A 27,481-nucleotide genomic window follows, 5' to 3' on the forward strand; every position below is an offset into this window, starting at 1 on the left:
TGGTAAGATTCTTAAGATAAAACGGTTTGTTTTTAGGAAAAAGAAAGCACACTTCCTCTATATTTGTTCTAATCCATTTAAACCCCCAGACTTCCACATTAGTCTGTGTGTTTGGGGCGACAGCAGCTGGCGGGCGGGATGGAGGAAGTTGATGAAGCAGGCTGGTGGCCCGGCGCTGACACTGCCCCCCCTCCTGCTGTCAGCCCAGAGGTCACAAGCACAGACTGCCTTTCTGTTCCTCTCAAAGTCATCTGTCGCTGCGCTGCAGAGGAAACAAATTCCAACATGCACATATCATCTGGAGAAATACCATGAAAGCAAAGATTTACATCATTTTGTATATTTACTTAAATAATTTATACATTACCTTTTTTAATCCCTTTTTGTTGTTGTTGTGACCACATTTTCCAGCAGGTTTCACTGTGTAATCTCAGTTCATGTTGAAGGGGTTTGGGTTTCCCCTTTCCTGTAGTGTGTTATATAGGCTCAAATCCCAAAGCTTCCTCCAGAAGGAGTTTCTCTCCTGCACACTACCCCCCCCCCCCCCCCCCCCCCCTGCCTGAAAATGCCTGCATTGGACTCCTATGTTTGCACTGTAACATAGTGACATCACTAACACTCGTGCTTCTATTGGCTAACACATTGTACGTTGGGCTAAGAGGCGGTGCATCTCTAAGTGGCTGACCAATTACAACAGATCCGACCAGCTAACCAATCAGAGCAGACTGGGCTCTGGTTTCAGACAGAGGGTGAAAAGAGGTGCTGCAGCTCAGGCTGTATGAGGAAAAAAAGAAATGTTTCAACATTAAAGCATGTAAACATGTCACAGTAGAGGCACAAAATACAAGTATGAACCTGAAAAGTACTTCATTCATGGTTCTGATGTCATTAGTAGTTATGCAGGATATTCAATATCAGGCTTGCTGTCTCTTAAAACTTCAACAGCTAAGGACACATACGCTATGGATTCTGCAATGCTTAAATCATTGCAAGATTACCTAGTCTGCCCTCTTACCCAAATTATCAATTCATCTGTATTACATGGGACATTCCCAAGTGCCTGGAAGACTGCAATTGTAACCCCCATTTTTAAGTCAGGTGACCCTCTGAACATCAACCGCCCAATTAGCATCTTACCTGTAGTATCCAAGGTGGCTGAGAAGTGGGTGTCAGAACAGCTTGTCTCCTTCTTAAACTATAGTCAATTTCAACTTCATCCCATGCAGTTTGGCTACAGGGCAAATTATTCCTCCAAAACAGCCAACTGCTTTTTTATAGAAAAGGTCAAAGCAATGGTTGACATTACATTACATTACATTGCATTTAGCTGACGCTTTTATCCAAAGCGACTTACAATAAGTACATTCGACCAGGATGACAAAGGAAGGAGGTGTTGTTGGTGCAGTATTCTTGGATTGATTGATTGAATTGATTGATTGAAAAGTTTATTAACAGCTTCTATATTGGGTACAGTACAGTACAGCTCAAAACATACAATTGTTAAGGGGATGCAGACCAGAGAAAGACTTTCGTCTTGTTTACATCAGGGTCCCCCATTTCCAATTCATCATGTCATTTAAGACATATAAGACATATTTGACATACAGATGGCTTATTGACAATTTACATACAGGTGGTTTTTTTACATACAGATTGCTTGTTTACAATTTTCATTTTAGATTTCGTTCTAATACATCCTAACCGGACATTTAAGACATACCAAGTCTACAGATATACAGTTAGTAACAGAGTCTAAAATGCGAGTATATACATAGATGGGGGGGGGGGGAAGCTGTCCATTGAACGACAGGTTGAGATTTGTACCATTACCGGGGCCAGTTTTGCAATGCTCTCCCCCGAAGGTGCTCTTTAAGAGAGGTTTTGAAGGTAAGTATAGTTTTACTTTCCTTTACAGTTGTGGGAAGAGCGTTCCACCTTGATGTGGCATAATTGCGAAACGTGTATTCCCCCTTTTTTGTGCCAAATCTGGGTTTCACATGATTTGTGGAGCTCCCTCTGGTGTTATGATCATGGTATTCCTTGACCTTTGGGAAGAATTTTGACATGTACATGGGTACCATAGAGGTGTAGTGGATCTTGTAGACCAGGCCCATTGCAAGTAGCTGTACTCTGTCGTCTACTCTAAGCCATCCTAGGTTGTCAAAGTGGGCAGAGGTGAGGTGGGTTCTAGATGAAAGGTCAAGCAGTAGTCTGACCAGTTTATCTTGCGATGTTTGAAGTTTTATTTTTAGCGCCTTGGAGGTGCTATGGTACCATGACGTGCAAGCATAGTCATAGTACCCTTGAATGAATGCTCCTGCCAGAGTTTTCAGGGTGTTTTTGTTTACCAGAGGAGATCCGGTATAGGAATCTAGTTCTTTGATTGACTTTTTGTATTACATTGGATGCCATTTTGGATCTATGCAAAGCTTTTGATACAGTCAATCATAAGGTCCTTCTGTCCAAATTGTCAGCTTTTAACTGCACTCCATTAACACTCAGTTGGATTGAATCATACCTCACTGGTAGGCGTCAGCATGTTATCGTTAATAATGAACTCTCTCCAGCTCTAGACTTAAGCACCGGAGTACCACAAGGTTCAATACTTGGTCCACTTCTTTTTACTGACTAAATAAACTGACTAAAGGCAACATCAAAATACTTTTTAAATATACTTTGCAAACTTTTATAATTCTAATAGAAAATAAAATGGTGTTGTATTGCTTCACATGTTTATCTCTTGCTATTAAAGCGATGTGTTTTACTTTTTTGTTTCCACACACGATACAAGAAGTGTTGAAAAACGACCAGTACCCTTTGAAAGTAGATGGGAGACCCCAGAGCTGCAGTGAAGTTGTGCTGCTCCCTAGTGTCTGTTTCCTGTCAGGATGCAGAAGTGTTTGAATGTAATGAAAAAGGAAATCCATGGAGCAGGGCACTACAGTTAACGTTTGTTTAATTTTAAAACACAGCATTTAAGCTCAATATAACCACAGGTTTAACATGTACACAATTTAGAGATTGCAAAAATGAAGTAAAAAAAAGAAAAAAGGTTACATCTACAGTGATTTCTTTCCAGAAAAAAACTCAAAGAAAATGTTAAACCTATTTACCGTATTCACATTAAAGAAGCAACACATTGTGCTTTCTAGAGATTCTATGAAATAAAAAAACACTAAAAGCAAATGTGGAATAAGCTGTTTTAAGAATTTAAACTTTAACCACTTTTTTTTCATCATTTTGAAAATGTTTATAATCTGAATCGCCGCCTTGCATTACAAACAACAAAGAGAATAGGACTACTACCAAAGACAGAAAGATTGCATCAGTGTAATAACGCATTTACAGAGCATAAATGATTTAAAAAGACAGGCTCATTCAACCAGGAGTCAACTTTACAGAGTGGCCTCGAGTTAAGACATTTAAAAAGATATTCAGATAATAAAAGAGTTGTGCTTTACTTCTTGGCAGTCTCAGAAAAAAAATCACCTGTTGTACTGGTCACAGCGCACATCTAAGAGAAGCAAGTTGAAGCAGAAGAAGTAAAAACATCTCTCTCTGCATTTGAAGGATCGTCACGCTTCAACCGGAAGTCAGCAGGTTTCCTTTGACCATTTCTGGTTTATAGAGAGCAGGGTAATCACGATCCCTTCACAGCATCCACTCACTCGTATCTACTTTTGTTATAAATGCTAAAACACATTTGTGAATGCAAAGAAAGGTTTCTCTCCGAAATTCTCTAAGAAACTGTGATATGCATATTGTCACGTAAACTTGAATTAAGATTCTTGTGATAGGAATTTCTGACACATTTTGGAGGAGATGATCAATGCTGCAGTCATGGATGTGTGGACAATTCCCGCTTCTGTTCAGGGAGATGAGGCTTTACGACTTAACGGCAACGTGGAGAGAATAACAAGCAGTCTGGTGAAGAGGTGAATTACCGTAAAGTCTGGAGTAATGTCCTCTGCTTTACCATCGTCTGTAAAAACAAAAATCTGCTTCCAGTAGTGAAAAAAACTTCTCATCTTTGTCAAACTCGTCATGGTTTCTCCCAGTTCTTCCTTTTTTTGGATGAGCATGGTCCTCCTATTGAGACTCTTTTCTTCAAACAGCTGCATTTCAACCAAACAGCTCATCTTTGTCCTTCTCAAATCCTCTGAGAGTCGAGCTGAGTTCACAGCTTCACAGGTTACAGTCATCGCTGTAGAATAGTGGCTCAACAATGTATTATATACATATAGGAAATATTGTCCCGAGACGCGACAAATTCTATTTCAGACCTGTAAGACGTGCTGCATGAAAAACTGGTCCCAGATATCGGATTTAACCTAAAATGCTAAAAGAAAGTCAATCGACATGTGTAATATATACAGTATCAGAGGCTATAACTGGAGGATATTGCAAATCTTAAACAGACTTGCAGTTTAAATCCCATTAGCAGAAATATGAGATGTTGCGATATGAAATGTATCTATTTTACAGTTTTATCTATGTGAGAATGAATGTTTACACTTCACCTTTTCCCGTATTCCTCCTGTATTTATGTGAAGGCATTTTCTTACTCTTTCTGAGAGAGTGCAGTACAGTACTTTACAAAAACAACAACAACCAGTAGTAATCAGTGTTAGTCGAAGGAGCACTTCCAGAGTCCTCAACACTGCACTCCGTGTTAGATGTGACACTGCATGTCGTGGTGCATTCATGTGTAAAAAAAGAAAGTTGGAGTGTAAAAGTCGGCCCTGGCTCCATCACATTGAGAGCTGCAGATGGATTCCCAGCACCGATGATGATTCTGTGCACTATGACTTTGCTCCAACAAACCAGCAAAAAAGCACACGTGGTTTTTCCGTTTAAATTCAAGTGAGATGGAGGAGGGAACGGGAGGGGGAGGAGGGACTGAAATGAGTGAAGGACACAGGAGAGACGTCAGTGCTGCGGACAGGAGGGGTCCACTGTGGTTTAGTGAGCGGGTGGGGGGCTGTTGGGGTCCCGGCGGCTGTTTGGGTCCCGGCGGCTGTTTGGGTCCCGACGGCTGTTGCGGTCTGGGCGACTGTTTGGGTCTGGGCGAGTGCTGGGGTCTGGGCGACTGTTGCTAGGGTCCGGGCGGGTGTTGGGGTCCGGGCGACTGTTGCTAGGGTCCGGGCGGGTGTTGGGGTCCGGGCGAATGCTGGGTTCAGGGAGACTGTTGGGGTCTGGGCGGCTGTTGGGGTCCGGGCGGCTGTTGGGGTCCGGGCGGCCGTGGGCCAGGTACTTGGCCCGCATGCTGGAGGTGTACTGTGGATGAAAAAGAGAACATGACACACACAAAACAAAACGAGAATTAGGATTTTGCTCTTTATAGTTGAATAATGACTTGCAAGTATTAGAAGAATGTTAAATATCCCTTCTTTTAAAGGTCTCCTATTATACTATTTTTAGGCATATATTAAAGGTCTCAGATATATAGAAATATATAAAAAACATGTCTATTAAGTGTTTTGCTCAAACTACCAAACAGATCACCCATTCTAGCCATGCCTCATACCCCTCTATTTCAGCCCCGTTAGAGAAGTGCTGATTCTGGGTCCGTAGCTTTAAAAAAAATTAAAGAAATTGAAAAAATAAAAGGTTTTACGAAAGAAATATCTGAGCAAAGCAAACTGATTCAGTGTGTTGTTCAGACAAAGTATTACCCTCTGGTGAATAAAACATCAAAAAGCAAGTGAGGATCATATAAATATAGTGATGGAAAATACAACAGAACAACATGATTCCACAGATCAGAGACTCGAGTTACCTTCGACTAGTTACCCCAGACTGCTGGAATCTAAAGGGATGTTAAATAGTTCACACAGAGAGAGAACATCACAGCTACAGTGGACGAGGACATCATACACATATTCTAGTTATAATTATTTTGCTTTTAACTGTCGTGCACATTCGTATACATTTAGGATGCACCCATGCTTATTTTGGATGCAGGCGATACAAGCACAGAAAGGCTGCATCTCAAACTCGCGGGGAAACACTTCTTTGACTTCTATTTACCTTTTGTTTTTGATTAGCCTTCAGTGTTTGCACCAACATGAGCTCCATACAAAGTGACTTACTTGGATGTTAAATACAATTGCACAATTTTAAGGCAGAAACTAAAGATTGTTTTCATTACAGATTCAGTTTTAATTAAATGTAAAGTAAATATGTCAAATAAAAGAAGAAAAAATGCCTGTTGCAAGTACTGTTTTCATCTAATTTTTGCTTTTATGGATTACGCAGATTTATTTTATCTATAAAATGTAAGAAAATAGTGAAAGCTGTCCATCCCAGTTTCTCAAAGCCAGGTTTAATGCCTTGTTTTAAAAGTCAAAACTGGAAAAAAGAAAATAAGTATGTCTCGATATTTGAAAGCAGCGGTCAGCCTTTTTTGCCTGAAATATAAAATCAGCTGACAGATTTGTCTATACCACAAAATGCAGTGGAAGTGAGTAAAAGTCCAGAAAATAAGACGTCTGCTAAAAAATATACAAGGTCATACTAAACAGAGTTCTGACCGTCATGTGGTATTTTCTCTGTGCTGCACACCCAATAACAGAAGCCTTAGTTCTTTTAAATAAAAGTGAGAAATATTCTTCTCTTAGCCCCCGGGTCCCCCCTCCAAACCGAGACAAAGCAGATCCAGAGAGTTTGACTCGGTGAGCCTCAGGGCCGATAAAGCTTCACATGTTCCTCCCAATACATCTGTGGTGCGGGGGGGGAGGGACACATGCAGCCCAGGGCCACAGGACACAAAACTTAGGTGAGACACGCAAGAGTAAGGACAGAGGGTGGAGTGGGGGAAGGGGGGGGGGGTCCAGCAGCCCAGGTGGGACGTGAACAGAGGTTGAGCCGGGAGTTTGGGAGGTGGTACGGAGGAGGAACAGGCCAGCGGGGGGAGGAGGAGGCGGGGCTTATTTTGTACCTGTTAGCACACTGTAGCAGATGAGGTTACCAAAAGGATCTTGAACTCTCCGAAGGCTTTAACTGCCAGCTCTGACCGCTGTTACTGTCCGCGGCAGTCAAATACAACTGGATGGATTCGCAGGAAAACAAGAAGAGAGTATAGAGTAGATACACAGAGCAGCGTCTAGGTCCAGGCAGACACACGGACACCAGGGAGGGTGGGGGGGTTCTGCTAGAGGTTCAGGCTGGGGGGAGTCACTGAGGTGTGTTCCTAACATGGTCAAAGTGGTACACAATTTCAGAAAACACACAGCAAGAAGTCCTAGTGACTTGCGCGTATGACCAAAAGCAAACAAAGACTCCACATACGATCTATCATTGGTGCTTATACAGACCTTCAGGAGGATATAGACAAACAACAGCAACATTGACATTTAAGCTATTGGCTCTGACCCGGGAAAAGATCTGCCAATCAGAGGATGCCCGCAACACCTTCCTATAATTCTGCAAATGATCTTTTCAATATAAATACAAACATGACTCAAGAGCTCTTTTTCCTCGGTGAGAGCTGGTCATCTTTGTATGTGAATGTGTCTAAGGTCTTAAATTCATAAAATAAGGTCAAGTGACAGTGTGCAGGATTCTTTATTCCCCCCCCCCCGCCCAACTTGTATCAAATAAAAGACAGAAAACATCGCTATCCAAGACACATTTCATGTCAGGTGGCAGTTTGACAAATGATGTATTTGTTTTGCATCCCTATTCATAAGAAAGGTCCAGGTATAGTGTGTTTTTTATTTGGGCGTGGAGCGCAGCAACTTACCCTCGGTACCACAAAGCTTTTGAGGAACTAAACCTGTGTTTTGTCTGGAGTGACGGACTCAATTGAGTTTCTGTAGGAGGCAGATCTTTTCCTAATTTGATTTGAACAATCTAGACTTTTACATGGTTTGTTGTCGGCTTCCACACTCATTGAATAAGGAGTAAGCGAGTGAACAAGAGAGGAACCTGCTGTCCTAAGAGTGGCCATAAGGGAATATAGTGAGTGAGGAATTAAGAAAATATGTTCTTATGCATGAAAGTTTGCAATCTCCTTTCCCTTCTCTGCGTTTCTGCTGTTGAAAAAAGTTCCCATAACAGTGAAAAAGAAAATTAACATGACGACTGTTTTGGATTTATTTGTATGGTTTTCTAATTTCTTTAGATGTGATGGAAACGCACACAGGAACGCTCTTATTTCATTGTTAACTTCCTGATTTTAGCTTCATCTTTATATATGAATATTAATTAATATAATTTTCTTCAACAAGTTGTAATTGTCAGCCCCTCAAGAGATACTGCCAAATGCCTAGAAGGTGGTTCTACAGTTTCAGCAGAGACTTGAGATATATGTTCCGTAGGTGTTTCTGTACTTGTGTATTTTTTTAAATTTTGTTTAGAGGAAATGCTAAACTTACCGTGGGCGGAGGAGACTCTCGTCCAATCAGCGGCGTGTTCTCACAGCGAGAGTTCTGGAAGTTGGCGTTCTGAGCCCTGTTGAGTTAAACACACAGTGGGATCAAACACAGCGAGCTGAGAAGAGCATAAACCCCTACACACTGCTTTAAAGATATGAAACCATATACTGCACACATGCAACTCTCCACGTCAGTTTCCAGCATACCAAGGCCTTCAAAACACAGAAACTACAGGATCCCCTCCCCCAGTTTCCCCCAACACTGAAAACTCATGAGTTTGAGTTTCACAGGCTTCACAGCTGGAGAGCAACAGCTGCATCTGCTGTCCACTGCCTGACTCTCAGGGAACATAACACCAGACTGCTGACAGATCTAATATCTGCCACCTGGCTTGGTTGTGAAAATACATTCTCTACCACTTCTGGTTTTCCTCAGTTCACAGTGGTTTGCTGCACGGTGACTCACATGTACTCGGTGACAGGTGCGTTGCTGACGGTGTGGGGGGCGGCGGCAGGGATGGAGGTCTCGCTGCCGTAGCTGCTGCCACAGCTGTACAGGCTGGGCATGTGGACCCGGTACAGGTTGTCGTGGTTCTGCCGCCCCCCGTGACTCAGAGACTCATCCTCACTGTCATCGTCGTCCCTGCAATCAACAGAAGTCCTTCGGTCAACCAATGGATAAGTGAGAGAACTGACAAATACAACTATAATACAAGCACTTTCAGCTGTAGACTGAGACCACCGAAGACCACCACAGGAAGTCTTTCCTCCCAGTGGTCATCACACTCTATGACTCTTCACCGTTCAGTAAAGGGAACTGAGAACTTCCACACCCCCACTATGTGCAATATAAATACCATTACCATCATTACAAAACACTCTCTGCTATATAACATGTGCAACATTATTATTATTGTTCTATAATAACCTGCAATTACGTATCTGCCACGACATTTCTTTGCACTACTAAATACTGTTAATATTTACATTAATTATGTGACCGTCTATGTTTCCTGTAGATATTTAATTGCTCTTTTTGCTGCAATGTTAGAGCACAGTTTTATTATTATGCTGCTGTGTTTATTGTATTTTTGAAACTCTGGCAAAACAATTTCCTTCGGGATAAATAAAGTCCTATCTTATCTTATAATGAGTTATCCTTTAAAACATGTATCATCACAACTTTTGTCTGCTTCCCTGGACATCTTCAAGTCATCATTAAAAACTCACCTGTTCACCATGGCCTTTGACCCCTAACCCATCACAGTCCCCCTGCTCTTTATTTCATTTTGACTTTATTATTTACCCCTTTTGTTTGTTTGTTTGTTCACCATGTAAAGCGGCCTTGGGTCCCTTGAAAGGCGCTATACAAATGTAATCTATTATTATTAATATACTATAAAGTTAATATCTTTAGGTCTTGGTCTAACAAAACAAGACTTTTAAAGATATCACCTTGGATTTTGAGAAACTGGAACATTTGTTTTTTACTATTTAGATTGATAATGAAAATAGTCAGTTGCAAACCTAAGCATCACGCTGCACTGCAACCTTACCACCACCAGAGGGACCCTGTGTGCTGACTGACTGATAACAAAAGAAGTCTAAAAGTGCCACATGGTCACATTTGTGATTATTCTCACATTTTGTTTCACTTTCATGGCTGCGGGCAGAAAACACACGGTGAGCTCTCTCTGCTGTGTGACGCAAAGATTCTGTTTCCCACTGACCTCAATGGGGATACACAAAGACGGTGAAAATAGCCTTATGTAATTGGTTCAAGTTTATGCAGGAAAATTGCCCTTATTTGCATCAGGACAATAAATGCATTTGTTCGTGTTGTTTAAAAAAAAAAAACGTGGCCTCCTTCCTGCAGAGAGAAAGTGATCCCAGTTGTGAAGCTAAATAACAACAATGCACTAAACATGTCAAAACAGAGCCACAATGATAGCGTTGTCATGGAGCCTGTCTCCCTCTAGTGTTCATCCCTTAGGCATTTCCCTGCATTGCTAACACATGAGATCATAGATAGTAATTCAGGGCAGTTTTCAATACATCTATTAACCTGAGAGTAACTTACAGAGTATACATATCGAATACCAATCTTAGAAACATTATACATTCTCACCTAACTCCAGGAGGGTTTAGATCATGTAGTAATCTTGCATCATTAAACAGTAAAAGCTTAGTGGGGACCACTGAGAAAACACACTGGCGGCGTGTAATCCTTTGGTTTATAACAGGAAGCCCCAGCTGAGATCAAACTGATCAACATGCTTCTGATTGTTAGGAGGGATCACTTCCTTATGAGCTGACAGCTGGGAAAACCGCTTTCCCCTGAGCCATCCTGCAAACCTTATCTGCCGCTGATATGACGAAGACATCAGGATGATTTCACCCCTCGGCTGGAGGAGAAGACACCAGCTCACGCGGTGGTTGTGATAGATTTAGGCCAACTCGGCACAATTATGCAGGAAGCAATCTATTTGAGGATGTAGCCTTATAGACAAACTAGTGGTAAACAAAGCCTAACACACACAATAATCGTGTCAATCAATCCTGACTTCGTAGCTTCACTCCCATGTGTGTAAAAACAAGTACGAGAGGGTTAAGAAAACTGCCATCATTAATTGATAGGCTTTTCCTCCTAAATTATTTCTCAGTGTATACACAGGGCTGCAGAGGAGCTTAAAAGCTTTGCACTGGTTCCTATGTGGTTACGAGTGGATGGCTTTATATGCAATGGATGTCTCACCTCTTGCTGTGCCAGGTGTGAGGCACACTGCAAACAATGGAGCTGAACATGAGGGCAGTGATGAAGGAGAACAGGACGAGGTAGATGACGCCTTCCAGTCCGTCGTAGCACAGCCCCGTCATGGCCTGGACAAAGTCCTGCAAGAAGAGGGGGAGACACCACTTTTATTATGGCAGGTATAATAACATCAGATGCTGCATTCAAACATCTAAAGACATTTAAGAAACCACTAAGAAATGAAATAAAACCAGATTGAAGTAAAAAGGCTGTTTTTAAAATGCATCTGCTGAGATTTCTCATTTAAAACTAGGTCAAAGCAATGAGCTCACTATTGGCCTACAAGCAGTGCATTTCGATCTAGGTTTGAAAAGAACCCCACTCACCCCATAATATCATGAGGACAACTCTTCATCCTGTATGCACAGAACAGCAGTAACACATTTGGTATTTTCCTGGAGATACTCTTATTTTCATGAAATAATAAGCTCTGGCAGCTGGATGTTAAGCAGAGAAGGCTGAGCAGAAAGCAGAGAGAAAGTGCTGCTCTTGCATGTGTGCACTTGGAATTTGGATGCCGCTGAGGGACAATCCTCCCAAGCAAAGCGATAGCCAAGTACTTGTCATTCAGCAAGCTTCATAAAGAGTACAAAGCCAGCATCAATTGGACAAGAACTCGCATTCAGGAGAGCAAATGTTATTAATGGTGACAGGTGTATTCAGCTGCACAAGCACGAACAGAGAGGTTGCTTTGTACAACTACGCTGCACTGTGAAGACGTCGCAACAGATCACATCGCTGCCGGGCCCTTTTTTAAATAGACATGGAGCAACCCTACAGTAAGCATGTCTCCGTTTGTAAGTGTCCTCCTCCCTGCTCACCATGTGCAGGCTGCGACAGTCCACCAGAGCGGTGAGCTGATGAAGGCTGATCTCCGTGGTGTTCAGGATCCCCTGGATCTCTTCTAAATCTCGCTGGAAATGAAAGAGGAAAAAACACAAACTTAATTTGAAAATTGAACACTAGAACCTGAGTATTCTTGTATCCCACAAACGACCATAAAATACATTGGAAAAAATAATAAAATGCATTTAATTATCATTGTCTACATTGGAAAAATGCTAAGTCGTAGTTTCCTGCTTGTAAGTAAACGCTTACAGTTGCAAAAATAAGGAAGTAAACTAATTTTTAACATTGATTATTCCCTGATTATGCATTCTACACATCAGTGTCTTTCATCAATATACAACAGCAGCTCTAGCTGAGAAAGCTGATTTGAATGTATGATACATTTGAATGGACTACTCCCCTTCTTCGTGCAGCTCCGACAGAAAATACGTCTGATAATAGCCTGATATAAACATTTCCACGACCTCAGCACATTTCCCTGTGTGGCTATGTGAAGTGAAATATGCCCCTCTGTATTCCCAATGTCAGCTCCCATTTGTGCCTATGTCAACACAGTGTAAGGACCGGCGCTGGACAATACCACAGCGATGTATTGACAAGGGCCGGTGAAAGCCTAATGCACATAATGCAGGTCCCAGGTGGGCCGTCAGCAGGTCCTTATGGACAGGTGCACTTCACTTCTCTGCAGGTCAGTCCCATTCACTGCCATTAGTCATCACAAACAGCCCGGATAAGGTGTGGGGGGACGGGACTGTGTATGGAAACAGCTACCATGTGATGTAGCATTTATTTTTGGAATGAAATATATTGCTTAATAAAATGAACAATTTTAACATCTGTATATATTTATTATTTTGACATATAAATCATTTTTTGGGTTTTCCTTTTCCTGTAGTGTGTTATAAAGGTTGATGTGCATGTTAATGGTCTGCAAAGACTAAAATCACATAGTTCCCTTCAGAGGGAGTTTCACAATCGCCCCCCGCCCCCCCCGAAACAATGGTAGTGGCGAAAGTGGGTTGAATGAGTATGGGAAGTACTTAGCAAATCACTAAACCAATGAGACTCAGGAATAGTTGTGCTGCTGTTAAACCTAACATCCATTCATCAATGATTTACTCTAATCTCTTTTCACCAAGGAGGCATCCGAGGAAAACAAAGTCTTGAAGAGTTCTAGGTAACACAAGGGAACATTTGAAGGATGAAAAACTCCTTTTATCTTTTCCAATTTAAAATGAAACATTATAACCCTGACCCGTTTGCCATGGGACAGACATTTGAATGTGGTAATGTTGTAATTTGGCATGTCCAGTGAAGAGTGTAGTGTTGGGGCTGGTAACGTACCTGAGTCTGTTTGTACTCTCTGGTGGCAGAGCGCAGCAGCTCGGACACGTCGTCCTGCATCTCCACTAACGCTTTGTGGCTCCCAGAGAGCTTCTGAAATGAAGAATACTGTATCAGCCCGGCACATCTCAAAACTATTTCCATTATTTTAAACATTAGCAAGAGCTTTCAGTGTGAAGTCACGTGGAGATTTAGTAGAGGCTGATCGTTTATAGATGTGAGCTGAAAGGCTTACATACTGTATATATAGCTTCCTTTTCTTTACACTCTAACAATAGCAGGCCAGACGTCAGCAGCACTCAAACACTTTGAGTTATTCATGCAGTTTGCAAAATGAAATGAAAGCTAGTCCATTAGTGCAGACTTTAGATTCACAGTAAAAGTGCCACTTTTCTACCCTAGCTTCTAACACACACACACACACACACACACACACACACACACACACACACACACACACACACACACACACACACACACACACACACACACACACACACACACACACACACACACACACACACACACACACACACACACCACACACACACACACACACACACACACACACACACACACACACACACACACACACACACACACACACACACACACACACACACACACACACACACACACACACACACACACACACACAGGAAGTGGCAGAATGGAAAGTATTGTACTATTACATGGAAAAAAGTCATTTGAGGCAATGGGAGGGGCTAATTTTGCCCACTAGAATTCAATCTCATACATCATGAAGAGATACAATTCTATAGTATATATCTGCTGAGATTTGAGTATCACATGTACGTTGAGCTAGTAAAATAATAGGAAGACGGGTAATCATCTGAAGGGTACATGATTTGGTTTAAGATGTTAAAAACTCTAGAAACAAATGTAATATATGCAACAAACCTGCTGGAAGGGGTTGGTTTTTTCCAAACTGCAACTAAGGTAATGCATCAGGATATCTGTGAATATAGAGGACAGCAGGAACAGAATATGTCAGCAGAGACACAAACATTCACACACAGGGCTGAAAGATGAACACGAATGTTCATTAACGATACTGCAAAAACAAGTTGCCGATTCATTTTCTGCTTGTTATGGTTATTTATCATAAGATTAATACAGATTTCTCACTAAAATGCCTAACTATGTGTGAGGAAATATCCCTAACACTGATATTGGAATCAAACACCTGTGTGTGTCAAGCTATAACATGACTGTGTTATGGACTGTTAGTCATGTAACATTGAACAGGTAAGAGATATGATTTCAAGAAAGGAAATTCTGAAATCGTCTGTCATTTTATTGATCAGAGAAATAATAATGCAAATGGAGCAAATCATTGATCGATAATAATAACAATTAGGGTAGTTGCAGCAATATTCTATTTGACTATTTCTAAAAACTGACACTGGCAGAGATTCTTCCACACTGTGTTAGGACTACAATAAGAAGAACAGTGTCTTTTTTATTATATTCAATCATAGCTGCTCATTCTTATATCAATAATTCAAACGTTGTCATGTATTTGGATTCTGATATCTGCATTTAATGTGGCGTTTTGATATTTCTTTGCTGAGTCGCTGCTTCAGCCACCACTGTTTTGTTCTGGGAGAGAGGCCAACAGCCAGGTAACAGGCAAGAGACGTGCTTCTGTAACTGCACTCCTGCTGAGCACTGAGGGGCAATTTTCCAAAACAATAAGGTTCACATGGTGTAAAAGTATGAAGTATTTCTCCGATGACGCGGCATCACTTACCCAACAAAAGAACACAAAGCCATAGAAAAGCTCAGGTACCCTTTGAGTTATTGTTAAAACTACAACATGACCAAACTTGCATTCTGTTCATAGTTCACAGTGAAACTAAGCAGACTGTAATTAATGTTTTAGACTTTCACAGGCTATAACAACCCACTCCAGTTCCAAAGTCACAGCAGTGAGTAGGAGTGGATGAGAACTCCTAAGTGACTCAAAAGCAACAGCTACATCCACAAATACAAGCTGTGAGAACACCAGCGCCGAGCGAGCACATGGAGTGACGTGCGCGCTCACTGCTGAGTCAGGAGCTTCATTCCCACACAGTTGAGTGAACTGATGAGGAGGATTTCCGGTAGGAGAAGTGTATTTCAAGCAGGCTTCAACCACCAATACGCCCACACACATACATATCAGGAAGAGAAGGTTTCTTAGAATCTGACTTATGGTAATGGATGGAAAGACTGACATTCTTGTACGACTTATCACTTATAAATCCTGGCTGTCAGTATGCAGTGGGCAGAAAGAAGACTCAAATATGGCTAAAACAGTTTCAAGAAACACCTTAGTATAATTCTGTTACTGGTTTTGCCACTGTTCCATGTACTGTAGCAGAAAATGAACAATTTGTTCTGAAAGTAACTCAGTGGTGGAACATTAGAATAATGCTACAGTAACTGTGCATTTGACAACATAAGATTGTTTTACAATCAAGACTGATTATCAATGAGTAGCAGCCTCGGGCTAAGGTAAAAAGCTTTCTCATTGGATAGATATTTAGCAACACTTTATCCCTCCAGGTTAACATTCTGGCAGAGTGAAGGAGTCAAAACTAAGCTGGTACCAGTCCCTAAAGCTAGGGATGATACTGTATAGGGTTTTATATTTTTAAAACATTGTCATCGTCATGTCAACTGCACCGATTAGCATATTGCTAAAGACTTGTATTGCACTCTGGGATCTATTTGGCTACTTTTTACTTTTATTGTCATTACATAGTACAGGTACTAGTAACGAAACGGTTTCTCTGCATTTGACCCATCCTAGTGTTAGGAGCAGTGGGCTGCCATTATTATGTACGGTGCCCGGGAGCAGTGTAGGGAACGATGCCTTGCTCGGGGACACCTCGGTAGCACTTGGTCTTGCCGGGACTTGAACTGGTGACCTTCCAGTTGCAATTGAAAACTGCACTTTAATTTGTGCCCTTTGTGTTCAGTTCCACGCTCAATGTTTGAACTAAAAGAATGTTTGAAATAATTTCCTCTTATTTCTTTAAGTCAACAAGAATTTTGTTGTATTTGAGCTGTATACTAAAGTAACAGAAAGGCAGACGGAAGTACACTTTAATATAAGTTTATCTATTGGAAGTCATATTATTATATTGCAATTCTCAACAATGTTATGGCATATTTTATCCTATTGTGCAGCCTACATATAGCTTCAGTAAAGTTGCTCTCAGAGTGGTTTGTTTTCAAGCCGTTTTGTGTTTTCCAAGCTTGCAAAACGTTATCTACCTAATGTACCTATCAGACCAGAGTGATACAGGCTGCAACATGATACATTGTACAGATGAACTCTCACTTTCCATCTGGATTGAGACCATGTGTCTGAAAAAGTTGCACAATGAAGAGAAAGCAACAGAATAGAAAAAAACAATGAGGGCTGTTAAAATGATGCATGTACGAGAAGATATAACAGCTATCCAGTGGAGGAGCGCAATACAAGCACTGTAGTCATAAAATACTTTGAGATGTCCAGAGATTTGTTTGGTGAAATAACAAGAAGGTATGAGCAGTGAAGCAAAAATATAAAACCACGAGTAAGATGTATCTTTATTTAAGAAAATTAAGAGTAACTGAGAAGTAAAAGCAAATAAAACCTCTTGAGTTTGTGTACTTTGTTTTTGCAATTTGCAAAATGACAGGAATTATGATAAATATTTTTCAATTGTCCTGATATAAATAGTTTCTGTCAACGGCTGAATAGTTAACATGTGCTACAGGGGGGAATAGAACAGAAGAGTCCCGTACTGCATGAATCAGCCCTGGGGCAGAATACAGCTCCATATCTGCAGCATAATAACAGAGAAGGCTGGTTGCTCATGGTTCAAAGGAAATCACACATTTTACAGCTGATGCTCTGATTCCTGCCCTGACTAACCAGCAGCTTGGTTTGTGTATGCAGCAATCTCCATATTTTAGAGAAGAGAGCAGAAAAAAACAACAAGAAGTGAAGCAGAGCAGGGGAAAAAAGCACATCAAGTAGACAGGAAGTCCCTGGTGTTTTCATTTCTAAGCACCATCTTCTCATTTTATTACAAAGAACTGGAGAGGGATGCAGGAAACATATTGGCACCTTGATCCTCTCCTCTACTGCTCTTATCTCCGTCACACACACACACAAACCTGAGGCTCTATCATTTTTCCCCTTACACGCATCCCATCAAAAGACAGATTGGGCAATTACTACAAGGAGAAGTACTAGAGAGGCTTCTGTACGGCTTATAAAGGCAACTCATCGCCCTTTTGACCTTGCCGCAGATGTTAGGGGAGTCATTTTATGGACAAGACCCTGACCTACTCTTTAGAACAATGCCGCCTCACTGCTGCACAATAATCGGAGCATTCAAACCAGGAAGGGGGAGGGGACAAACAATTCAGGCGTCCTTCACAATTTGAGATGACTAATATTCACAGAGTTGTATGAGAAAAATCCCTGTAGTTTTAGTGACACTTGTGATTCGTCCATACCTTTATTGATGACTCCATACTGGTCTGCCACTTTGGTCACAAATACGTCAGGAGCGACACAGAAGTCACTGGAGGTCTAGTAAAAAAACACGACAAATAAAGACAGTGAATAAGAGGAAGTTGCAGTGACATTTTCCCTGCTGAAGTATGTAGCTCAGACATGTGATGTGTTTCAGTCAAGTAGGATACTTCTTGCATGCAGCAGTTAAACATTTGAAATGTACAACACATACAAATTATTCGATTAAAAAAAAAAAAGGGAGACGGGGTAGATGTAGATTTAACAGGGTAATTCAACCGTTTTTTTTTGTCTCAAAACATGCCAGAATGGGATATTTAAGGTTATGTTTATGGCGAGGTTACAGCATTGCATAACATCACACAAATGTTTTCGGGTTTTTTTTGTCACTGTGTACAATTTAATCTCTTAACTCCTCAATTTGACAGATTAAGGGAAATACAATTCCTTACAAGGCCAAATTAAGTAGTCCTTGGTTTAGCACACAAAAACATTGTTATCCAATTAAAGGTAATGAACTGTGCTGCTCTACCAAGAAAAAAGGATCATGCTCTGGTGGAGTCACTTACCGCAGAGACAGCCACCTCCAGCCCGAGGGAGAGCCAGCTGATCACCAGAGCCACCACACCAAAGAAGCACACCCTGCAGAGAGCAAGGGGAGGGGGGGGGTTGTTTAACCTGTTGTGCTACTGCAATACTATTATGTGTACTTCAACAACTGATACAGTGTGGCAGTAAACGTGTTAAGGCTAATTAAGTTGGTACATTAGAATTAAACCTTTTTTATGAAATCACAATACACTAATCTCCAATCATTGTGATGAAGAAAGGATATACTACGGAAAGACCAAATGAAAGAGCCACACTCCCACAGAAAGAAGGTCGGAAGGTCCATCAACAGGCTGACATAACAGTTTGAATCTTTTGTTAAAGGTGCCATATTTTGCTCATTTTCAGGTCCCGTCCATTAGCCTATCACCTAAAATGTGTTGGAGCGCTAGCCAATAGAAGCATGAGTGTTACATAGTGATGTCACTATGTTATGCCCAATGAAGGCGTGTCAGGCAGGTGGGGGGGGAGAGAAACTCCCTCTGGAAGGAACTCTAAGATTTTAGCCTTGGCATATCATTTACACAAACACCTATATAACTACAGGAAAGAGAAAACCCCAAAAAGCATACTAGGGCCCCTTTAAATTAAATACGACTGAATCTGGATGTGGAAGCCCTTTAGCAAAGACTGTTCAATGGGGAAACAATAAGCAGAACAAACTACTCATTCAATCACAGTAACAGACAAATATATGGCTTTAATGTATTTAAGTGCCCTTAAAGGGAAAACTGGGCAAACATTAAGAGGTTTTCTTTTCTCTGGCAGTGCCTATAAAAAGCAAATAGACTTTCTACAGCTGCTCTAATGAACATAAAACAGTAAGGACAAACCAGAATATCTAAGTGTCTCATAAAGTGACGTTATCGGTCACCCACACACTGAGGATATCAGGGTCCTTATGTTAAATGAACTGTGACAGTGCTGATATTTCAGATACTCATCCTGACTAAACTGTAATGACAATGTGGCCTTGATCAGTTGAAAGCTTCATGTACAATAATTGCCACTAAATCTGTGACAACAGCTACAATAATTTCCCAGGGCAGCCCCATTTTCCCTTAAGTGCTCTTGTGGCCATGATCTTGTGATGAGACTCACCCTATAAGCGTTCCCTTGGAGTTTCGAATGAGGCCAAACAGCACCAGGAGGCAGATGAGGATGTCGAACAGTAGCAGGCCTATGTAGCCCAGCCACCTGTGGGGACACATGTCAGTACATTCAAACGGCCAAGAGCAGCACAGCAAAGCGTTTCCTAATGAAAACAAATACGCTTCACCCTTAGAGCACAATTTTGTTAAAACCCACCAAAGCAAAATACTTCTTCTATAAACAATTAGCTAGATGTTTCTAACCAAAAATCATTTATTTAAATATCATTAAAGGAAAGGAGGATGATAAGTAGATAACTCCCTTTTACATTGCCTGAATGTTTTCGCATCTTCATTTGACATCATTATGAAAAATACCCATTATAGATTATTTAAGATTAAGTTTATAAGTGACTTTGCAACCCCTGCATTTGTATTTACAATACGCATCTCATCCTTTCTGCATTGAATCCATGTTGTGACTCCATTTCTTAAGCCACTTGCATATTTCAATATTAGGCATACATGTTAGAAAACTCAATGCAGCCCGAGAGATTACAAACTCTTCAATATTTAGCACCAAACTCAACGCAGCTTTGAGGCTGTTGGTATGTATGCTGCATGATGATATGCTGAACAACTTCAATTAATCCCTTGTTGTCTGGGCCTGCCTCTGCTTCCTAATTCCCTCAGAGATTTATATTCAGAGACATGCGAGCGGCTTCATCTGCACTGTCTAGCCAGGGAAGTGACTTTTTGACGATATGTGAACTCAGAGATGAGCGTCAGCACAGTATTCACAAGCCAGTGAATGACTGAAAGAGTGTGTATCTGTATTGAAAGTGTAATAAAGAGATCATGGTCTGTTGTTGCCTGCTGCTGCCACTCCCTGTTCTGCAGCATCAGCAGGGGCTGCATATATAATGTGTTGCATGATTCTGTATGGCACTCTTTGTTTCAATGGTTGCTTGGACTGCACCATCAGAGTCTTACCTGTACCAGTCGTACAGCTCAATATTGACAGCCAGCTCCTCCAGGGAGATGTTGGGGTTTTCCCAGAAGGGGATCTCCACCATCTGTTTGACCAGCTCGTCCAGCTGGCCCTGCAGCTTTTGGATGATGGACAGGTAGTCGGCATGCTGCGCATACTGGCCTTCGAGCTGCTGCAGATTGTACTCTACCGTCTGGTTCAATGAGGATGTGCTGTCATAAACCTGGAGCCAGAATATAAAAACAAGGTCATGATGGAGTTGAATAATAATAATACTGTCAGTCCTGCACAACCTTCACAAAGCTACCCCTTTCAATATCTGCACAGCTTTCCACTTTCCATACCAATACTGCAAACGTTTTTTTTATACTATTGTATTTTTATGAATATGTTGTCTTATTATATTGTAAGTAGTTTTTTGGTATATCTTTATTCCATGTTAATATTGCTCTATATTTGAATGTTACAATAGCCTTTTTTTTATGATATACTTTTTTATATACACCAAGGCAAATTCCTTGTTTGTGTTATAAACCTGTTTCTGATTGTGATTCCTGAAGTAAAGGGGGCTCTGGTGGGAGGGAGAACTAGCGATGCTCATGGCAGCAGGACGATGAATTATTAAACACTTTGGTATAATTTGTGCCCCGAGTCTTACCAGCTTCTCCACGCCGGTGATTGTGCGGTTAGCATGGCGCAGGGAATACGTCAGCCGGTTCACTCCATCACAAGTCTCGCCGTTCCCATAGAAACCGACAGCAATGCCAGCGCTGAGGGGAGACAAAAGGAAGGGTGGGGAGACAGGGATGGTGAGGAGGAGGGATTATCTAAAAAAGAACCCAGAGAGGAGACAGCGAGAGAGAGGGGGGGACAGCCAGGCAGGCAGAGAGGCGTGTGAATTCAACATTAACCCCCTCGGCTCGGACCCCGGTCAACGGGCCCCTTTCAACTCCAGCAGAAAGACTCCTTACGGAACCATGGAAACGCGGAGGAATGGACCAGCTATGCTCCGAAACTTCACACTTGGCCTGACAAAGGCTGTACTGTGGCAGGAGATCAGCTCTCATTTGCACAGACAGGCCTCAGGTTGCAGGAAAACAGATCCAGCAACTGCATGAGAAACAGTTTCTATAGGTAGATCCACAAAATAACTATAAAATATTCAGAAAATGTGTGTGTGTACAATTTGCAATTTGAAAAAATGTCAGTAACAAGAAATAAACTCAATTTATATACCCTAAAAAGTGATTTAAAGCGAGAATTGATATCTCTTCCTGTGTTGCAGCTTTTGGTCTTTTTGCTAACCCCAGTACTATGCCGGAGTGGATTTGATCAAGTAAGATGATGATAAGCGAATCACTCGGATCTAAATCTAATGGTGTTCAGCCGGCAGCCCTCAGTGAATCAATGGGCTTTCCCCGCTTGCTAATCTCTTCCTCTCACACTTCGCAGTGTGAAAAAGGTGAACAGGAGCAGTGTCAGACAAAACAAACCTCCCTGCTGTGATGATGGACTCGTGGAAACTTCCAGTTATACTTCAAAACACACTTCAAAATAGCTACGAAAACACACAAAAATAGGGCAATCCCATTATTGCTAACAGGCGTGCAGGGATGGACTCTGACTCTAGTGACAAAACGAAAAGAAATGTAGGATTTTCTGCAGATATTCCTTTCACAAAAACACATTTGCACGTGGGTACAAGCCCACACACAGACACAGTGATTGTAATGCAGTTCCTGTACTCATCAGGTCCCCAAGCTCTTTGTGCCACTCTGAATCAACCGCGATGGCTCTCCAGTGGCCCATCAGCAGAAAGAAATGCAGTGTTCATGGATAGAAAGCATGTCCATATGGTACAGTTCTCACACCATTTACCTCAAAAGTAGCGTTCCATTAAATTGAGCTGGGATCAATGTCTGTGGTGAACTGCCAAAAAAGTATTGAACAAATTATATAGAAGGGAATGAGCAAAATGTTGAGTTTTTCGTGGTTAATGATTCACATTTAATTGACATTTTATTACTTATTTACAAATCGATGAATGGTTGAAACTCTCCTGAGGTTGTTCTGGAAAATTCTTCAGGATAAAAAGAAGCATGAGCCTGCATTAAAAGACGAGGACATGCTTGTGGGTCTGGAAACAGGGACTGAATGCTTACCACTCTGATTGTGTTTTGACTCACCTGCAGACGAGTGTTGCGATGATGACACACCAGGCAGTGCAGCAGCAGTCTGCGCTGGGCTGACCCTCGTTTTTTTTCCGCCGGCAGCACAAACAAATGGAATAGATGAGCAGGAACACGAGGTCCAGGGCCAGACAGGCGAGCGCCACTCCTCCCAGTAGCAGGATAGACTGGTGGAGAGAGGGATGGGGTTATTGCTTTATTGCCAAAACCACTCTCACATCAATAACAGTTGGAATAATAGGCTTCAGAAGTTTCCCACAGAGAAACACCACAGAGTAGCACTGAAGAACAACAATAACATATCAAATGCATTGCCTTTTTTTACTGCATGATGTATTCAAATATTAAAGGGGCCGATTATGCTCATGTTCTACTGTGAAAGGTTTCCATGCTTTAATGTCCAAAAAGCTCTTTATTTCTCTCATACTGCCTGTGCTGAAACACCTCTTTTCACCCTCTGTCTGAAACCAGAGCCCAGTCTGCTCCGATTGGTTAGCTGGCCGGCTGATGTAATTGGTCATCCGCTTAGAGATGTCCTACAGATCGCCTACGATGTGTTTGAGTGCTAAATAAGTGTCACTATGTAACTTCAATAGGGAACTTTGCGCAAAAACCCATTACTACATGAGGGGAAATCCCAAAAAGCATAATAGGGCCCCTTTAAAATCTCTTACAAGTTAATTTTTCACTGTGATGGAAGAAAAGTGTTTGCCTGCTGATTAAGTAATACAGTAAATACTGTAGGACGTATCACTTTCATTCAAATGAAAAGAAAGCCCTCTATTTAATGAAATAGCTCAGTGACAAAGCTTTCAAAATGAAAGACAAATTGAAAGCTCAGTACTTGAAAATCTGAAAACCTCCAAAAGACACAACGTGTAATCTATGCTGCATATTACAGCTATCAACATGATACGATGGCATAATGTCAAAGCTAGCGAAAGAGCCATTTACAATCAAACTGAAACTTCTCCGCCAACAGCAGCACTTCCTACAGTATATAGGTCAGACAGAGGGCTTCTGTGTTCACTGTGTGCTCCTGAGGATTCACGGCTGGGGCCCATTTCCATCCTGCCACTTTTGTTTTACTCAGGGTTGACCTTTTTGTTCAGGTTTCTCAACGATGCATCACAGTGGCTGACACGCCCAGATGCTGTGGTTGTCTGTCTGTTTCATGGCACTGAGTGAACTCAATCTCAGAACAATTGAAGCCTCAAATCACAGTCTTGACAACACACTATTTGGTGAAACTATTGCTTTAAACCAACCCTGTTTAGTGTTGACTGTGAACAAATGATAGACTGGATAATCAGGTAGATCATTGGCAGACTTGGCTGCTGTATGTTGCTCTGCACAGCTAAATAAAACAGTATCCGTATCATTGCAGCAGCTACACTTCCTGGAGTTTGGCAGATCCAATCATCATATCCATAAGAAACAATTATAAATATCAAAGGACTAAAACACACAGAATAACATAATATTACAGAACTATCAGGACAAGACTATAAAAGCTTCTGATGTGTGTGTGGTAAGAGTGCCAATGTAAAAGGCGTCAAGGTGGCATCATGATAAAAGAGTCCTACATTGAGCACCGCTGACAGCTGATAATTCAACACTAGTGAGAGCATTGCATCGTGGATAATGAGCAGCCTGTCATCACAGTAAGGTTATAATAATAGTTTAGTAAGCTAGTCTAATCATGACCTCTTTTTTCTCTTCTTGTGGTGCTAACGGTGTTAGGGAAGTGACAGAATTGTACTCCGACAGCTGTTTGACCTGTATACGTTTCCACTGAATATCCTTTTAAGATGTATGTTGTTTATATTGACATTCTAGCTGTTACACACTAAGCGCCAAGAACACACAGCTGCAGCCATTATCCAGCCAATAACCACTTCCTGTATGCTAACAGGAAGAGGCTCCGATCATAGCGCAGAGCTGGGCAATAACAACTGTAAGATCATGGTACAATCATGACCTTTTCAGTCAAACTCAACACTCCCTAACATGTTCCCTTTGTTAGAAATAGGGGCCAGCTTTGCCACTAAATCATGGATTCATTTAAGACAGCAACAATCTAACACCAACACAAAGTCAAATGAACAAGTATTGTATTCCCATTTCTTTCAACATGAATGTCTGTGTACGCTGTAACATTACACTGTTGCATGTCTGGAACATGTCTTCCCATTTTTCAGGAACCATGAATCACTTCTACTCCCACTGCAAGATGGACCCACGCCTTTCTCTTATGTCTTACACCCATGTCTGCCAATTGTTTTTTACTTGGTTAGAAAATGACCCTCTCTGTCCATGTATTCCCTCTGCCCTCATTACCCAATCTCTCAGAGCCTTTTAAAAACCACAACCGCACACAAGCATTAGTAATGATGCATTTTGAAAAATGAGCAGCATTTAACAAAGTCCATTATTAAATGAATTAAAGACCATTTTTTATAATTTTAGGATGGTAAACAAGTAGCACTTGAAATGTTTGGCTCTATGAAACCTGATGTACTTATATGATTCTGTTTTCTTCAAGGTTGTGTCTTCCTGGTCGAATGTACTTATTGTAAGTCGCTTTGGATAAAAGCGTCAGCTACATGCAATGTAATGTAATAATGTAATGTAAACGTAACTATTTATCGTGCCCATGGCAACATCAACTGTTTAAATGAACTAAACAGTTAATGAACAGTTTGCACAGCATTTCTTAGGGGGATTTGAAGGATTTATTCGTTAATGTTAAACCAAACAGGTAATCCGTATTAACGCTGTGCCATCTGACACAATCAGTGGTTCTTTTTCTTTCAAACAGGATGTATGCAGTCATTTCACTGCATCATGTGGGTCAAAGGTAACAGGGTCAGGGTTAGTGTTTTTGTTTGTGTCACTTCTGAGAGGCATAACCTGCACATCGACTGAGGAGTAGCAGAAAGCAATCTGCATTAATGTGGAGACATTAAGTGCTAAACATCCTTTAAAACTATGACTGCCATATGAAAGGAAAGTACCGTGACCCAAATGTAGGGATTCTTTCATATTTATCTTGTGAAAAATATGCTGCTGTGCCCTCCCCCAGTCTTAGCTGTTCATTAGGCTGGGCAGTCTACTTATAAACCTTTGCTACCAGTTGAACTTCTATAGTTCAGACATATAGAGTAGTTAAGGGGGAAAGTCTAACTGCCTTTCATTTGCCATAACAAATACAGGTTATATTAAATATAAAGAATATGACAGTTTAGGTGGCTTGAATTACACTTTATAAAGACAGCTGGTTTGTGTCTGGCAAAGGTCAAGACGTGGCTAGAACAGCTACACTAATATATGTGTGAAAATACTAATATATGTAAGGCTGCAGATCTAAAAGTATCAACACAACAACATTCACTTTATAATCCTGTTCCAGGAAGTGGACAGTGAACTCTACACTGAAGCAAACACTGGTTGTATGCATCTATGGGATGTCTGGGAATCACAGGGTCATTTGATATGAAACAGAGGGGTCAGAGGTATTTTTTGTTACCTGTTGATATGTCCAGTCTTCTGGTCGGAAGTCACTGCTTGTTTGCTCGAACATGAAGTTGAAATGGGGAAGTCTGTGTATGATGTTCACCCACCATGGTGGGGAGTAGCTAACCACTGCTGCCATGGCGAGCAAGTCAATGAGATTCACTCACAAACAGGCAAACAAGGATGCTCGAAACTGTAAACACAGAAAGGAATCCACTTTATAAAGTCCGTCTGTATCCGGGATGAAAGACAAAAGCAGTGTTGCTCATCTAGCAAGAGAAACGAAGTTTGTAAGCTTGCGTTGGCTCGCGTTAAATATAATAAAAGTAGATCCAGTAGCTTGCTAACATTAACTAGTGGCTAGCTATTTGTCCAGGCAACCTGAAGCTAGCGTTAGTTAGCTTGTTAACATGTCAACTTAAATCAACTGTGTGTCGTTGGCGATCATCCTGTTGCAATGATAGCAGTAACCCAGCCGAGTGCAGGGGTTTCATTCACATTTTTAATAAAAAAATAAACGATTTTAAAGCTTGTTTTACCCGTAATGTAGCTATCGTTAACTCAGCTAACGTTAGCCGGTTTAGCTGCTGGTTAGTTCAGTCCGCTGAACTCGGGCACGGAGGCGGATAACAACAAGAAGTCTCTTTTGTTCCACTTTGCATTCTGGTTGTCGGTTTGTTACATCCTTTTTTCTTTAGTCGGTTATTCCTCGTTTCCTCTTTTACAGTCTTACTCCATCGCAATAGCTCAAACAAGCACGTCCGAGTTAAAGCTCAATCCAGTTATCAGTTGGGTGCAGCGAGACTAGGGAGACTGTTCACGACATTCAACCAGCTGGCTCTCCCCGGCCCGGCCCGCACACAGCCCTCCTCCCCGGCACAAAGTGACCCAACAGCGCCATCCAGAGGCTCCATAGCGAGGAGCTCATGAGGAGTTCAAGTAGTGTGGGTAATAGTAAAACTACTTGGCAACTGCATTACAGAACTAAATAGTGAATACAGCTAAGAAAGCGTTGCTATGTTTGGGGCCAGTGGCAGTCTCAGGATTTCTGAAGGGCATGGGATACAAAATAAAAAGGGCACCAACTGTATGCTCTGGTTCATAACTGGCAATATATTTTCTAATAGCCTGTATGGTTCTGCGGCTGCTTCACATTTTTTTCA

The 27,481-nt window shown here is 41.4% G+C and overlaps 1 protein-coding gene across 1 annotated transcript; it reads right to left on the bottom strand.

The window, feature by feature from the left end:
* Nucleotides 1-2,939: 2,939 nt before the first annotated feature.
* Nucleotides 2,940-27,192, bottom strand: ttyh3a (tweety family member 3a). Its single transcript, XM_034219865.1, has 15 exons — nt 26,858-27,192; nt 26,332-26,511; nt 22,800-22,969; nt 21,272-21,383; nt 20,616-20,836; nt 19,633-19,728; nt 18,492-18,564; nt 17,904-17,979; nt 14,304-14,359; nt 13,383-13,475; nt 12,011-12,103; nt 11,133-11,269; nt 8,844-9,020; nt 8,379-8,454; nt 2,940-5,277 (listed from the first exon to the last, which is right to left on the bottom strand). The coding sequence occupies exons 2-15, from the start codon at nt 26,455-26,457 to the stop codon at nt 4,963-4,965; spliced, it is 1,821 nt and encodes a 606-aa protein (XP_034075756.1). The 5' UTR covers nt 26,458-26,511; nt 26,858-27,192; the 3' UTR covers nt 2,940-4,962.
* Nucleotides 27,193-27,481: the final 289 nt, after the last annotated feature.

The sequence above is a fragment of the Gymnodraco acuticeps genome, unplaced genomic scaffold, assembly GCF_902827175.1.
Source record: "Gymnodraco acuticeps unplaced genomic scaffold, fGymAcu1.1, whole genome shotgun sequence".
NCBI lineage: Eukaryota > Metazoa > Chordata > Actinopteri > Perciformes > Bathydraconidae > Gymnodraco > Gymnodraco acuticeps.